General features: G+C 33.1%; 3 protein-coding genes across 12 annotated transcripts; all 3 read left to right on the top strand.

Moving 5' to 3' along the window:
- The first annotated feature begins 1,266 nt into the window (after nt 1–1,266).
- LOC145313851 (fructose-1,6-bisphosphatase 1-like) lies at nt 1,267–5,415 on the top strand. Its single transcript, XM_080153495.1, has 6 exons — nt 1,267–1,827; nt 2,226–2,749; nt 3,022–3,134; nt 3,553–3,695; nt 4,201–4,267; nt 4,778–5,415. Exons 1-6 carry the CDS (start codon nt 1,740–1,742, stop codon nt 4,854–4,856), a joined length of 1,014 nt encoding a protein of 337 aa, XP_080009621.1. The 5' UTR covers nt 1,267–1,739; the 3' UTR covers nt 4,857–5,415.
- LOC145313853 (co-chaperone protein daf-41-like) lies at nt 5,385–9,189 on the top strand. Of its 3 annotated transcripts, none has more exons than XM_080153500.1 (6): nt 5,385–5,538; nt 5,887–6,033; nt 6,584–6,700; nt 6,923–7,025; nt 7,570–7,641; nt 8,396–9,189. In XM_080153500.1, exons 1-6 carry the CDS (start codon nt 5,440–5,442, stop codon nt 8,527–8,529), a joined length of 672 nt encoding a protein of 223 aa, XP_080009626.1. In that variant the 5' UTR covers nt 5,385–5,439; the 3' UTR covers nt 8,530–9,189. The 3 variants fall into 3 exon arrangements, with proteins under 3 accessions (XP_080009626.1, XP_080009625.1, XP_080009627.1); XM_080153499.1 differs by having other exon boundaries at nt 7,570–7,665; XM_080153501.1 differs by lacking the exon at nt 7,570–7,641.
- On the top strand, nt 9,167–13,856 carry LOC145313852 (kelch-like protein 36). Of its 8 annotated transcripts, none has more exons than XR_013877528.1 (10): nt 9,168–9,333; nt 9,739–9,853; nt 10,204–10,296; nt 10,595–10,679; nt 11,020–11,110; nt 11,510–11,659; nt 11,820–11,867; nt 12,254–12,328; nt 13,069–13,230; nt 13,627–13,856. XR_013877528.1 is itself a non-coding variant. In XM_080153496.1 (9 exons), exons 1-9 carry the CDS (start codon nt 9,281–9,283, stop codon nt 12,708–12,710), a joined length of 792 nt encoding a protein of 263 aa, XP_080009622.1. In that variant the 5' UTR covers nt 9,167–9,280; the 3' UTR covers nt 12,711–12,725. The 8 variants fall into 8 exon arrangements, 3 of the variants coding, with proteins under 3 accessions (XP_080009622.1, XP_080009623.1, XP_080009624.1); XR_013877527.1 differs by having other exon boundaries at nt 13,069–13,240; XR_013877526.1 differs by having other exon boundaries at nt 13,069–13,240; nt 13,589–13,856.
- Nucleotides 13,857–15,135: the final 1,279 nt, after the last annotated feature.

Here is a 15,135-nt window from a genome sequence, read left to right as displayed (position 1 = left end):
TAACAGAGTTTCGAATCCGGATCCGCAAGGATCCGCATATTTTTGAGTCCAAGGATCCGGATCCGATATCCTTGGACTCAAAAAAATGCGGGGAAAATGGAAAAATCTACCTAAATTTATATAAAATCTCAGACATTCTCTTGATGAGAGCCAATCTTTAAGGTTTAGGTTCAGACTTGAAAATTAAAAGTATTTTTGACTTCGAATTAAAGAATAAATTTTTTTTGAAAAATTTGGTGATTTTATTTTTATTGTCAAGGATCCGGAATCGGATCCGGTAGGATCCGGATATGCACGGACCAAATTTTGAGGATCCGGATTCGCATACAATCAATGCGGATCCGAAACCCTGTTTTGTAAGCATATTTCCAATGTAAATAGATAATACGTCTATGTAAGTATGTAGTATGTACATAAGAAAACAAATATTCCCTTACGTGAACGACTGCACACGTAAGTATAAATTTGAAATTTAAACATTATCTAACTTTTATGTCTCAGAAAAAAAATACTTTTAAAATAAATACTTACACATCGAATTAGTTCTAATTCATGGTGCTCTTTAAATCTAATAATAAAAATATGAAAAAGTATATAGGGCCCCGGCCAGGATAAAATAAAATTTTTGTGCTAGGTATAATCAGATATAAATATAAGATAAGTCGAAAATGTTTATCTTAAATACTATTAAATGTATCATTTCTCTTTCAAAAATGTTTAAGTCAACTTTGGAAATCTAACTAATATTATTTTACATAGGTATTGAAATTTTAGATAATAAAATTACTAGCGCGAAAAGTAAAATTAATCTTAAAACAGTAAAATTCTAAAATAAAATCAAACGATCGATATAATCATTTAAAAAATTTAGAATTAATTTATATATTTCTTTATGTATTTCATCACTTTTCCACGTATTTATAAATTAAAACAGGTAAATCCAGGAATTGTTTTCTTTCGGCGTTTCGATGCCATTGTTTTGATGCGCAACTCAAGTATTCAGCGGCATTGCGCAATACCTCAAGAAAACGACGACATTTTAAAACTACTTATTGATAAGGAATTATCAATATTGGTTTAAAAGGCTTAGAAATTATCTTGATCAAATATTTTTAAATCAAATTTAAATTCTTATCTTCTTTTGCTTGATCAATGTTAACAAAAAGTAATATTTCACTTATAAAAAGGCAATATTTATGTTATTTGATGATTATAAATGTCGTATTTGTAGAATGGAAAATTCTCGAATGCCGCTATCAATTATTCGACGGCAAGATATCAAGTTATAGGGCACTAGGCAACTTGCTTTTCGATTGCATATTTTAGAAATTTTCCATTAGACAAGACAAGTGCTATCTTGTATCCTTTAACGACTCTTTGCTATCCATTTTCTATCTGATTAATTGAGAAATAATTAAAAGAAGTTAATTTTTATATATTAGATACCTTTTTCAAGGCCCATTGTAAAATTAGTGTATCGTTGAAGTTTAAGAATGACCAGGCACTTTTTTCCCATACAATACAGTTTTTAATTGGTCAAATGTTTTTTTTTCTATTGACTATCATTTTCTGACAATTTATTATTTAGGTCTAAATTATATTGTTTGTAGAAAAACTGTAATATTTGTCACACCCTTACTTCTATGACGGTAGAGGTACTATTCTAAATTTGATTTCTGTTTTGGAATCTTCATTTTTACAACGGTATTATTTTATTTTGGGTTAAAGAAACTAACAAAATGTCGCAGCAGCCTATTGACACGAACTGCATGACCCTTACCAGGTGGATCCTGGCTGAACAGAAAAGATATGCTCCTAATTCTTCAGGTACAGTCGATCATCTAGCTAGAATTATTTAGTACTTGTAATTAATGCTTTATTCTGGAAGAATTAAGGTTGAAATAAAATCTTATTTCACTTGAAAACAACATTATAACACGGACAACGAAAAATGTTCAATCAATATTCTATTTTGGACTGAGTCTTAGCTTAACAATGCCCATGACCGTACCTTATCTCCCCTCGATCATTTACTTCTTTAATCCTTTAGTTTATTTGAATGACAGATTGAAAGATTAAGTAATAACTTTGCTTATCTGTAATTTAATATGAAACATTATGTATTAAATAGATCAACAACTACCTATTAAGTTGAAATGTATACTCTTGGACCATTCTTGTAATAGGTCCCCTCCCACATTCTGTAAATATAAACTTGTTTTTAGGTGATTTTACTCAGCTGCTATCAAGCTTGCAAACAGCTGTCAAAGCTGTATCTGCCGCTGTAAGAAAAGCTGGAATCTCCAACTTGTTCGGCATTGCTGGCAACACCAACGTCCAGGGCGAGGAGGTGAAGAAGTTGGACGTGCTGGCCAATGAGTTGTTCATCAACATGTGTAGGTCATCATACGCCACTTGCCTTCTTGTGTCCGAGGAAAATGACAATGAAATTGAGGTTGAGACTGAACGCCAGGGAAAATACATTGTTACCTTTGACCCCTTGGATGGAAGCTCCAACATTGACTGTCTTGTTTCCATTGGTTCCATCTTCGCTATTTTTAAGAAGCCAAGTGATGATGAACCACTGTCCCCCGGAGATGCGCTACAGTCAGGCAGACAGATTGTTGCGGCTGGTTATGCGCTGTATGGTAGCGCAACTATGATGGTCATCTCTGCTGGACATGGTGTTAATGGTTTCATGTTGGATCCCTCTATTGGAGAGTTTGTTCTTACTGATCCTGATATGAAGGTAAAGACGAAGTTTAAACAAGGACATATATGTCCTCAAGGTTCTTAGCAAGATAGCTAACAATATTGTATTAGTAAAAGAATTAAAAATCGAAGTAGTAGGAACATTTCATAAATATAGAACAACAATTAAAACGAGCAACTATTTAAAGATACTTCCATAAGTATTTTTTGTCTAAATAACCAATAACCATAAATCATTTTAAGGAGAAAAATATTGTTTAATTCCATAAAGATGTAACAAAGAATTTTCTTGAATTGGGTGTTCTTTAGGTAAAGCCAAGAGGTAAGATCTACTCCATCAACGAAGGTTATGAGAACAAGTGGGACGAAGCTGTCAGAGAATATGTCAAGAGCAAGAAACAGGGCAAACCTTATGGATCCAGGTACAATAGATTTTAGTGGCGTGCACAGAGTTTTCCCATAAGGGTCCGAAAATATTGGCATTCATTAAACCAAAATTGAAGATGGTGTATCCACCCAAATAATTTGTCAAGGGTGTTGAGTTGAATCGTTGATACGTTGTTGTTGTTGTAGCCCTGATTCTCTGAAGTTAGGATTCAGTTGTTGATACGTCCTCCTTCTGCACGTTTATAATGTAGTTTGTTTAAGGTTCTAATAGGAAAAGGGGACATTAAAATCAAATGTGTATATTGAATATATATTTTCCCTAGAAGTTTATACCTAAAGGCTTCCTCTCTTGTTTTCTTTTTTTTCATTTTTTTTTATCTCTAGGTTGAAACATTATATTTTATCTTTGCTTTCTATTAGTCTGTGTATTTAACTTACCACCGATCTATTTAGATACATTGGTTCTATGGTAGCTGATGTGCACAGAACCCTGAAGTATGGAGGAATCTTTATGTACCCCGCTACCACCGACGCCCCCAACGGCAAGCTGAGAATTCTGTACGAGTGCATGCCCATGGCTTTCATCATGGAGCAGGAATGTTTATACGTAAACTAGTTATAAATAGTAGAAAATAGAATGACTTATTAAAATCTGTAGTAAAGATAATAGCAAGTCTTTTTGAACAAATGGGGAGGTAGGGTGAACTTAAATTCTGTAAATGCGCTAGTTTTAAGACTTTAAAATATGATTCGAACTCGTAAGATTTTGTATGGCAGTTGCACTAATATAGTACATATCCACGTTATACCCCATTTGAGCAACTACCATGCCAAATTTTAGAGTATTACTTCTATTTTAAATTCTGAAAACTCACACATTTACGGAATTTGAGCACAATCTACCTCCCCCTTATAGCACCAATAATTTAGTATTTTTTCTGCAAGTGTTTTGTGTAATTGTCTGCTTTGTAATTGGCCATTTATTGCATAGAGTGGTGAAAGTACAAATTCACTAACGTTCTTGACGTAAGATGAATATTACCTAATGAGCCATAAAAAAGAACATTTTATTAAAGTTTACCATAAACATAAAACTATAGGCTGGAGGTATGGCATCAAACGGATCCATCCCAGTTCTGGATATTGTACCCAAGGGACTGCATGAAAGGTTTGTTCGTTATTTTTTGTTTCTGGATTTAAGAATGGGGAAGTTTTGACACATTTGCGTAAACAGGTTCAGGAGCTGCAGGATTCCAGGTGGTCCAGTTGACCTCTAAATTTTAATATTTTCCTGTCCAGAGACCAATTGAAGGCCTGCAGCTCCTAAACCAGGAGACCTAACCAAAAAATCTTAGATCTTGCCAAAATTCATCATATAAGAATGATTTTATCTTTAATAACTGATCCTCTCAGTCCAAAGAATAGCCTATTATCACTGTTTAGTTTTACGTAAATGTGTTAAAACTCTCCAACTCCCCCCCCCCCCCCCTGTTATCCTATAATAAAAAAAGTAAGTGTTTTAGTCTGAAGTGATTTCGACGACTACTGAACTGATTGAGTTCTCCATTTTAGGGAAGCTTTACATTTTGTGTTTCAATAATCTTGTAAATTCGAGTTGCCTCATCTGCTATTTATTATTTTTGATGGCCGAAATAACTAAAAAATCAAATAATTGCAGGTCCCCAATCTTCTTGGGCAGTGTTGAAGATGTGCAAGACGTTCTCAACATGATCAAGAAACATGCTGCTGATAAATAATTTACATTACTACAATTATTATTTTAGTTCATTTTATGCTGAAATAATATAGAATTTATCAGGGATTGGGTATCATAAAAATAAATATTAAAACATATAAAGTTTAATCTGTTCTGTTTTAATGTTTGTTTTCTTGAATCTTTATCTTTTTCCTAAAATGTAGAAAATGCCAATCCAAATAATGGCAATTAGAATAACGCTTTTATATTTTTCTAAGTTCTAAGAACTTTTACATCATGTTAGTTTCTCTGATTGATCTGATTTTTATTTATTTATCGAGTTTATATTTATTTTTATTATTGTTATGTTTATATAGAAAAAAATATTTATTTAAAAACTGCCATAAAAATTTAAAAAGACCTTCTTTAAGAAGAAAAAAATTTAATAATCAAACAAAGGTTGTGTATTAAGCATTTTTATAAAAAAAAATGTTGATATTAAATATCTTATATGTAACAGTGTGCCTTATAATAACATTTATACATCATGATAGTTTCTGAATTCCATATTTATACATTTTATATTTATCTATCTATTAACTATTTATATTTTTACAGAACCTTAACTTAACTCTGATCTAAAGATGGGCGAAGCTTTGCATCCCAGTGTAATGTGGGCACAGAGGCCTCATCTGGTTTTTATCACTATTAACGTCAGCGACTGTGAAAATCCTGAGATTAAGGTATAGACTAGATTATTTCTTACTCACGGCTATCAATAAGAGTTTAAGGGAGGGGGGGTTGGGGTGGAGAAAATTTAACCCTCGCTGTCAATTTTAGTTATTGTTTTAAATGCCTATTGGAAGTAATATTTTTTTTATAGGGGTTATTTCTTATGGGAGGATGGAGGAAAATAGTTATAAACCATACATGCACCAATAAGGAGCATTACCGTACATCCTATTACTTTATATTAGTGATATATGAATTATTAGCTTCATATGATATATCAATAAACTGTCCCCTCCTTATGAAGAGAAAAACTCCTGGCATTATAAAAATTAAACCTTTATATATTTTGTTTTTCATAGGTTGAGAAAGATTCTTTGTACTTCAAAGGTACAGGTGGACCAGACAAGAAACTTTACGAGACAAACCTTAAACTTTTTGGAGAAATCAAGGAGGACACAGTAAAATACGCCGTCAGACCAAGATGCATTGAATTTGCCCTTGAAAAGGTTAGTTTTTATTTGTGTATTTACTAGCGGCTGCGGCAGCTAGGGGCTTTTAGAGGGACGGAGGGGGCATTAAATAGCTTAAAACTATTAAGACTTAAGAATGGAATAACATTAAAATATCACAGGACCAGTGTGAAGCTTTTTAAAAATAGAAAACTAGCAATGTTAATACATGTTGAACTTGTTGTTTTTTAAGTCCTAGTAAACATATACAACATTTATTACACTTTATTTCTTTTTTGTTCTGGTGATTATGCAACTATATATTTAACTAGCGGCTACGCCCTAGGGGCTTCTAGGATCCTTAGTAAAGTCAAACCTCCATCTTTCGGTTCTAAAAGAAAAAAATATTGGCGTGTTTTCGAGGGGTGATTTCTCTTGTGAGTATGGCTGTACCCTCAACCAAAATAGTTTTTCAAAACTTTCCCAGGAAGCTAAACTTTAAATGAGAACCATATCGGTTCAGTGATTATAGTAATTTTTGGTACACACAGACTCGGTTCCTATTACAAGGATAATCTAACCGTCCTTTCATTCATTTATTCTCTAGGTTGAGGAAGGTCCGTACTGGTCCCGTCTTCTGGCCGACAAAACAAAGCAACACTGGCTGAAGGTTGACTTCTCCAAGTGGAAGGACGAGGATGACAGCGATGCCGAGGGTGGAGAGGTCAGTCTTAACCCACAAATTAATAAATATTTTGAAAAAAATGGATATATTATTACTTGGATTTTGATGTTCTTTTTTAAATTGAAATACGCAGCGGGATAAAATAACGAATCCCTCTTGCACCTTTTTACAATCTAAATTGACGACAATTTTTCCCCTGTCATAATATTTACGTATATTCTACATCCATTAGAATAAACAACATGTATGAATGTAATTTAGGGTGGCGGAGACCTTGAAGATATGATGAGAAACATGGGCGGTCTCGGCGGTGGTATGGGAGGCATGCCAGGTATGGGCGGCATGGGAGGTATGGGAATGCCAGGTAGGTCTACCATTATTTACGGGGATTCAGGAGATTAGGCAACTGCAATGAATGTTAACATTGTGATTATTCAATTTAATTTATTCTCTATATATTAGCTTTCTCTTGTTGTCAATTTTTCAAGTTTAAAAAAAAATTAATGCAGTTGCCTTACCCCTTTTTCCCCATTAGATTCATACCTAAGGTTTTCAAGCAAATAGGAAATAAAACTTTGTTTTTATGCTTAAACCTATCTTGAGATTTAATTTCTGTTTGCTTGAACACCAAACTTGTTAGATTTTTTAGTGTTCATGTCATTTTTAAAACCAGCCGAAATATATATATTTTATACAATAAAACTAATGTATGTATAAATTCTAGTTTCGGATGTATTTAATGGCTGTTGGTTTGATAGAAAACATACAACTGTATTTCTGCTGGATGTAAATTTGACAGGGTCCATTAAATGTTTTAAACCTTTACTCAGATAATTGTGGAAAAAGCAGTGTCTTAAGGGTTCATTATGTTTAGTATGTTTCTTTGATTTTTTTGTTATAATCCCTAGGCATGGGCGGTATGCCCGGTATGCCTGGCGGTATGGGCATGGGCGGCATGCCCGGTATGGGTGGTATGCCCGGTATGGGTATGGGCGGTATGCCAGGTACAGTATGATAATCTCATTTGAAATAAGGACATGATATGTTGAGACTTTATATTTATTCAGTTTTATGACATTTAGACAGAGTTTAGAAATGATTTTCAAATAGAACATTATAAATCTGAGATTTTGATAAGTAGCTACTCTGTTTGCGCATAACAACAAATACATTTTGCAAGTTCTTATAATAGTAACTAATATACTAATACGAGGGATGGCAATCCGTCAAATTTTTAGACCGGATTCGGATTGTTACAAGAATCCGTCCAAAAAATGGCGGATTCTCGCGGATTTCAGATTCTTATTTTTGGCGGATTCCGGATTCTAGCAATATTTTAAAGGCTTTTTTTTAAATTTAGAAATTCAAGTGCTACATATGTCCTAAAAATTAATGTTATTGGTGTTCTCTATAATTCACTTCCAAGAATCGAACTAGATTTTAAAAGATATTATATATAATGATGATGATCTTTGCCTTCAAACAGGGGGAGTTGAAAGAGAAAACTCAAGACGCTAATTTTAGCCTACCAATTAATCCGAATCCGCCATTAAAAAACGGATTCCGGATTCGGATTGCCAACCCTAAAATATACCACCTTAAAATTGGAGTAAGAAGTTTGTACTTTTCTTAAAACTATTTGTTTTTTAATTTAAATAAGGCTCTATGATATATGATTTCATGCAAAGCCACAAATTTTGCTTAATTTCTTTTTTGGACATAGATTATTTTTAGGTATGGGAGGTATGGGCGGCATGGACATGGCTAGCATGATGGCCTCCATGGGAGCTGGTGGCGACAAACCTGACCTTGGAGACCTCGACGGAGAGGGAGACAGCGACGATGAACCTCTGCCTGATCTGGAGTAAAATGATAATATTCAACACAATCAGCTGTTTACAGTACAATCAGCTGATTCCTACACCTGTTTCTTACAGCTGTTTTCATGACGTCACATGCTGACTACCTACGAAACAGCTGATTACTTGTTAAATCAGCAGATTTTACAGCTAATTATGATAATTTTGAGAAAAGAGGAAATAGTGAAGTGCTTTTCGATCTCATTTTAAATAGATTTTAACATTTTTGTCAAATAAAATTCGCAAGAACTTAAACTCCAAACTTCCTAATTCTCTTTCTTCAAAAGTATTATCTAATACTGATATTTACTCTAATGTATTAATTTTAAAACTGATCATGAGTTATTAAAAAGTTAAAGGGCATACTTAATCAAGTGTTTAATGTTCACTGAATTTAATATTCGTTAGAAGTATTATTTGCAATACTAGTTTGGTCTCTTGTTACAAAAATTAAAAGTAAAATGCGCATTTTTATTTTTTATTTATACACCAAAACTAAGACGCAGCAAAGTAGTTAAAATAGTTATTCTGTACTGTATTACACTATGTAAATGTTTATGTAAAATTAAAAACTAAAACTCACATTACCAAGTCACTTTTCTTGTCTTGTGCATTTACAAAACTTCAAAACAAAATCTACAGCATTTCATTTGAAATATTGTTTTTTTTTACAGAGCAGAAATGAAAAGAAAAAGGTTATGTTGTTGAGATTATAACAAGAACGCCTGTGGCCGACGCAGCGAGGCCATAGGGGTTAATTATGAGACGCAGGGACGAATACAGTGCTATGGAGGGGGAGAAAGAGGACTCAAGGTAGTCCATTACACTTTTCCACAAATTGAAATATTAAAATCAAAATCTGTTATGTTATTATCCCGGGCCTTCAGTCCCTCGGGTCTAACAACTCTGTTTTAAATCTTAAAATTATTTTTTTTTAGTTATCGCGAAAAGCTGTCTGCGATAATCGTTATTTCTCGCATCGTATTATAAATAGTTTTCCGCGGATATAAAATGTAGAATTATAAGATTAAAACCAGTTTTTTTAGCCCCGTGATGCCGAAGGAACGAGGTAAAAAACTGGTTTAAATCTTATGATTGTTATTTTATATTCGTAGAAAACTGAATATAATACTATGTTAGACATAATTTTTTCGCATGGATGAGAAAAGAATACGAGAAATAACTATTACCTATCTAACATTTTGAATGTTTGTGTAGAGATGAAGTGATGTGTATACCACGTGGCATACAGGAGGGTATAACTCTCGTAGTACAAGGACATCAAATACCAGCGGATAGGGATGCTCTGGCCACTACTTCAAACTTCTTCAGGGTAAGATTTTGTTATGATAATATAAACCTCATTTTTATACTGATTAAGTACATTTATATTAATATTTATTTATTATTTTTATGTGTCTTATTGCAAAGTATTGCTCAATTAAACCCACTTACTCCTAACAGAAATTATTTATTGATATCTTTACTGGGGGATTTTTATTTTAGAAAAAAACACTGTATAACAAACTAACTTTACATATTTTGATTCTGTATGTCCGTCCGTCAAAGAATGTAAATTTTTAAATCTATTCTTGAAAATGATATTTCTTCAGCTTGTTGTTGTTGCGCTACTCATCTAAGTGGTTGTCCTTGTTCTCTCTTAATTTTTTTTTGTTTGTTTAGGCCTTGTTTTCCCACAAGTTTCGAGATTCTCGGGAGCCAGTTCTCTGTTTGGACTCCTCCGGAGAAATGGGTCTCACCGTCCATGCAGTTAAGGTATATAATATACTATTGCACCCCTAGCATCAAGGGTTCCTTAAACCATCTATGGACCGATTTAAAGCTTTGCTAAAATGAAGGACTCCATAGGTTCAGTGGTTTGTAAGATCTTACATGTCAAGCTTTATATGATAGCGAGGTTGATATTTAACATTTTCGGTTTTTCCGGCTATTGTGTTCTACTGTTGTTGTAAAGCGGATTTTGGTGTAAAGATTCTTATGATATATTCGCATTCTGTCAAATTGCCATGAGGGCCATTTTATATATATTTATACCTACTTTTTAAATATTAAGGTGCTAGCAATGTATGCAGAGACTAAGAAGCTTGATATATCAGGAAATACTGCCATACCTATTTTTATAGCTGCAGACGCACTAGGTAATTTGAACAGTTTTTATTTTTAGTTCTCACATCTTTGGTGTTTTGGTCCGTTTTTCAAAATTATCTTGGATTACCTATAGTATTAGCTTATGTATTTTGTACATTTAATTTTTAATTTCCCCTCCCCCTTACATATTTTCCACCCCTCACCCCCCTAAGCCTCCCCTCCAAAGCAGAATATACACCCCTAAAGTAAAAACAATGATACAGGAACACTTAAGACTTCCAGATTAAAATGTTGATGTTAAAAATATTGCAATTACGGTTAACATTGGACATTATTCAATTCAAATGACATACCTCGTCATTTTTAAAGTTTAATTTTTCTTTGGTTTAGATGCAGAAAGTATTCGCCACTATGCAGAAACTTATCTTGGTGAATCAATACTTCAAAAAGAAAACTTTACATATCTATGGAAACTATCCAGGTACTCTAGTTTGAAGACAAGGATCTCAAAAACAGTAAAAAAAAATTCTAAAATGGTTTAGTTATGCCTCTTCTATAATAAAATACACATGTTATTGTTAAGCTATTTGCTGGCAGACGGTCAGGCATTAGAGTAAAACACCAGAAGGGAATGGGGTTAAATAAACATATATCCCTTTTCCGAGGACTTTGCTGACTTTCAATTGGGTCTTTTAAAACAAACCAATAGCGTCTGGAACATTAATACATCCAAGATGCTACAAAAGAGCAGATAGTAGACGGAAAATGTCCTCAACAGGGGGATCCAGGTATTTGTCTGGGTTTTACATCTATATTTATACATTTATTATTTTGATTTTCCCTCTTAATATTAGGTAATTTAGATGATTTATTTCTTTAGGCAATTTTATATGAAAATTCTGGAAGAATATTTGGACAGTCTGGTTCTGGACAACTTTGGTTGGTTCTCAGACGCGGCATTCTCGCGCCAGTACATGAAACAGTGGAACCTGGAAAAGCTTAAACATGCGCTTCTTTATTCTAAATTTAGGTAGGCTGGTACAGTCTTATTTCATTAACAATTCATTTATAGGCACAATTTAATCACTTTTCATTTCATCCATATAAAACTTCAAGTTGAATTTCTATCTCTAAAGTTATTCATTAGTGGTAATGTAAAAATCTGATTTCTATTGTGGCTTTTTTTGTAGGAATTGCTCAGAAGAACAAATCTTTCAAGCTGTTATGAATTACTGTAGGTATGGTAATAAAATACATAATTTTTAATAAGATAAAAGCAAAGATATTTTTTGAAACCACCATTGTGTTTAAAGTGCTAATACTGTATCAATAAGTTATCCTATTATAAACAGAAGTATTTTTATTTTGGTCTGAAGCTCAAGATTTACTAATGTTCGTATTGAAATCCTTTTTAGGGAAGATTTAATTTTGTCCTTTGATGGATTTAGGCTATTTCATTTTTAGACTTAAACCTTGGGATGGTTTTAGGCTTTATTTTGCCATCTTCTTACCTCTCTAAAAACGAAGCCTATATGTTAGAGGAGCAGCCTCTAGTTTGAGTTACATGCTATTTCTTGACATTTTTTTTTACATAGGATGAATATGTAATAAATTTTTTTTTTAGGAGCTTGGGTAATCAGACTCAAGGGTTGGAGGTTTTAGCACCAGGTCTCTATAGATCTTGTGCTAACTATCTCAGGTCAGGTTTATTTTATCCTTTTATAAAAGTAACAGGATGCAGGTGTATCTGTCTGTACCGAGTCTCGCTAAACGCTGAACCGATATGATTCTCCTATGTTTTGGGAAGCTTTAATTTTTTTTAAACCTTACGCAGAGATTCGCCCTGAGAAAAAAAATACTTTCCCCTAAAAAAATCCTTTTTAAAATTTTCCTTTCCCCCCACCTCAAGTTCCCCTAAAAGGTGAAAATTTTCATTAATTGTCGTTTAATTTTAGATATATCCAGTCAGTTTCTCGCAGTATCACCTATTTAATTTTAGATATATCCAGTCAGTTCCTCGCAGTATCACCTATTTAATTTTAGATATATCCAGTCGGTTCCTCGCAGTATCACCTATTTAATTTTAGATATATCCAGTCAGTTCCTCGCAGTATCACCTATTTAATTTTAGATATATCCAGTCAGTTCCTCGCAGTATCACCTATTTAATTTTAGATATATCCAGTCGGTTCCTCGCAGTATCACCTATTTAATTTTAGATATATCCAGTCAGTTCCTCGTAGTATCACCTATTTAATTTTAGATATATCCAGTCAGTTCCTCGTAGTATCACCTATTTAATTTTAGATATATCCAGTCAGTTCCTCGTAGTATCACCTATTTAATTTTAGATATATCCAGTCAGTTCCTCGCAGTATCACCTATTTAATTTTAGATATATCCAGTCAGTTCCTCGCAGTATCACCTATTTAATTTTAGATATATCCAGTCAGTTCCTCGCAGTATCACCTATTGCCCACCAAATTACAAGAAAAGATTATGATGGTCAACAAATTATTAATATTTATACTATTTACCTAATATTTTTTTATTGGCCATTCTTAAAAGGTCGCCTTTTAGCAAATTAGATCTAAATATCTGGTTTATGCCGGTAGCAAAAGTAGCCTTCAGTCATATTGTTCATTATAATAATGTCTTATAAAAATTGTAACGATTTCTCAGACGTTCAAAACATCCCCTTAGTAAAAAAAATCATGTATAGCATCGTATTACATACTATTTTCCACGAATAAAAATCATAGAATTTATACTAGTTTTGTTAGTCTGGGATTCGCCCCACGGGTGTAACAAAACTGGTTTATCTTACAATTTAATAATCGCGGAAAAATGTCTATAATACGATGTGATAAATAATAAAATATCCTAATATCAATGTCACTAAATTATAGGAATCTCCTAGATTTCTTATAAGTTTCCCTAATGATTATATTGTTTGAAGGCTTACTTTTTATTTAATTGTAAATAAAATTTCCTTAGTTTAAAAAATTAACAGGACAGTTAAAAGCGTCCTGTAACGTGTGAAAAAAATAACCTTACTAACCCTACTATCGTCCCAAAGAAATGTTTCAAAATTTTACTAACAAATTCCTAATAAGTGTGGAATAACATTTAGCTCAAACTTGCTCTCAATATTTGAATTGTTATTATTTATGTTAATTGTTGTTAATTATAGCTTTATTAATTGTTAATAAATTTGCATACTCAAATGTTTGGATTTATTTTGGAATGCAGAGACTCTCTTATTCACTTAGTCGATTCTTCTGATAGCGTCCGAATGAACATCTTATAAAAGGAAAAAATAGATAAACAACTCATTTAATTTAGCATGAACAGGGGCCATCAACCATAAATCAGTGAAATGGCTTCGCTTTAAACTTTGGAGAAGTTTCCTTTCTCAGCTCAAAGTTATCACATACTTTATTAGGGGTGGTGTCCCATGGTATTCCCAGTAGGGTTGGGCCGGATATCCGGTGTGGCCGGATATTCAGCCGGATACCGGATATTGAAACTATCCGGCCACACCGGATATCTGGATACCGGACATTGAAACTATCCGGCCACACCGGATATCCGGCCCAACCCTAATTCCCAGTAGGTATATTCCCAGAATTTACCGTTATCTTCAGCCCCAAAAGACAGAATATTTTCTACTCCTATTTGAGCTCTAAACAAGAGTAATTGATAAAATTCCGCGGATATGAAAATGTACAAATATAAGATTAAAACCAGTTTTTAGCCCCGAGGTGCCGAAGGCACTGGCTAAAAAACAATTTTTAATCTTATGATATTACCTTTTTATATACGTAGAAAGCTGGGTATAATACGATGCTAGACATAGTTTTTTCGTATGGATGAGAACCGGTTTCATCCAACGGATTCGAATGAATACGAGAAATACAAAAATAAATTACGATGTGATTTTAAGCACCTTCCAGCTGTGACTGAATATTTTTTAATAAACAACCAACAAAATAAGTATCACCATGGTTTTAGAAAAGAATTAAACATTAAGCGTTTTTTGAAGAAATGTCATAAAATGTTTTGTTGAGTTCACAGTGTGCAAAATAAGATATCACCGCAAACCTTCACCAAAATGCAAAATTGTAATGATTAGGGTCGGTCAGTCTGTCCGTAAGGTATCGTGTCTTTAAGCAGGAGGTTTGTAACTGTACATAATCCGACTGTAAATTATACTTAAAAGACTTTACTTCTCATAAATCTAGAATGATTAGTACAAACTAAGTGTCAAAAAAAAGTATTTGACAGAAATGGAAGTTTGTTTATCTTAATTAGGGATGTGGATCTATCCCTACTCAATATAACATCAAATGCTAGGTACTTTTTAATCAAGAAGGTTCATATGATAAGATGATGTATCAATAAACCAGAAATTTTCCTTCTGATATTACACTGTTGTGAGCCCTGATGATAAAAGTTTATTTTAGTGTTAGTAGGGGTGTAATAACAATCTTTGATAAGTTTAAA

This window comes from Acartia tonsa, chromosome 3, assembly GCF_053477335.1.
Source record: "Acartia tonsa isolate MP-2025a chromosome 3, ASM5347733v1, whole genome shotgun sequence".
Lineage (NCBI taxonomy): Eukaryota > Metazoa > Arthropoda > Copepoda > Calanoida > Acartiidae > Acartia > Acartia tonsa.
Note: the sequence above shows the minus strand (reverse complement) of the source record. Positions and strands in the feature narration are given on the sequence as shown.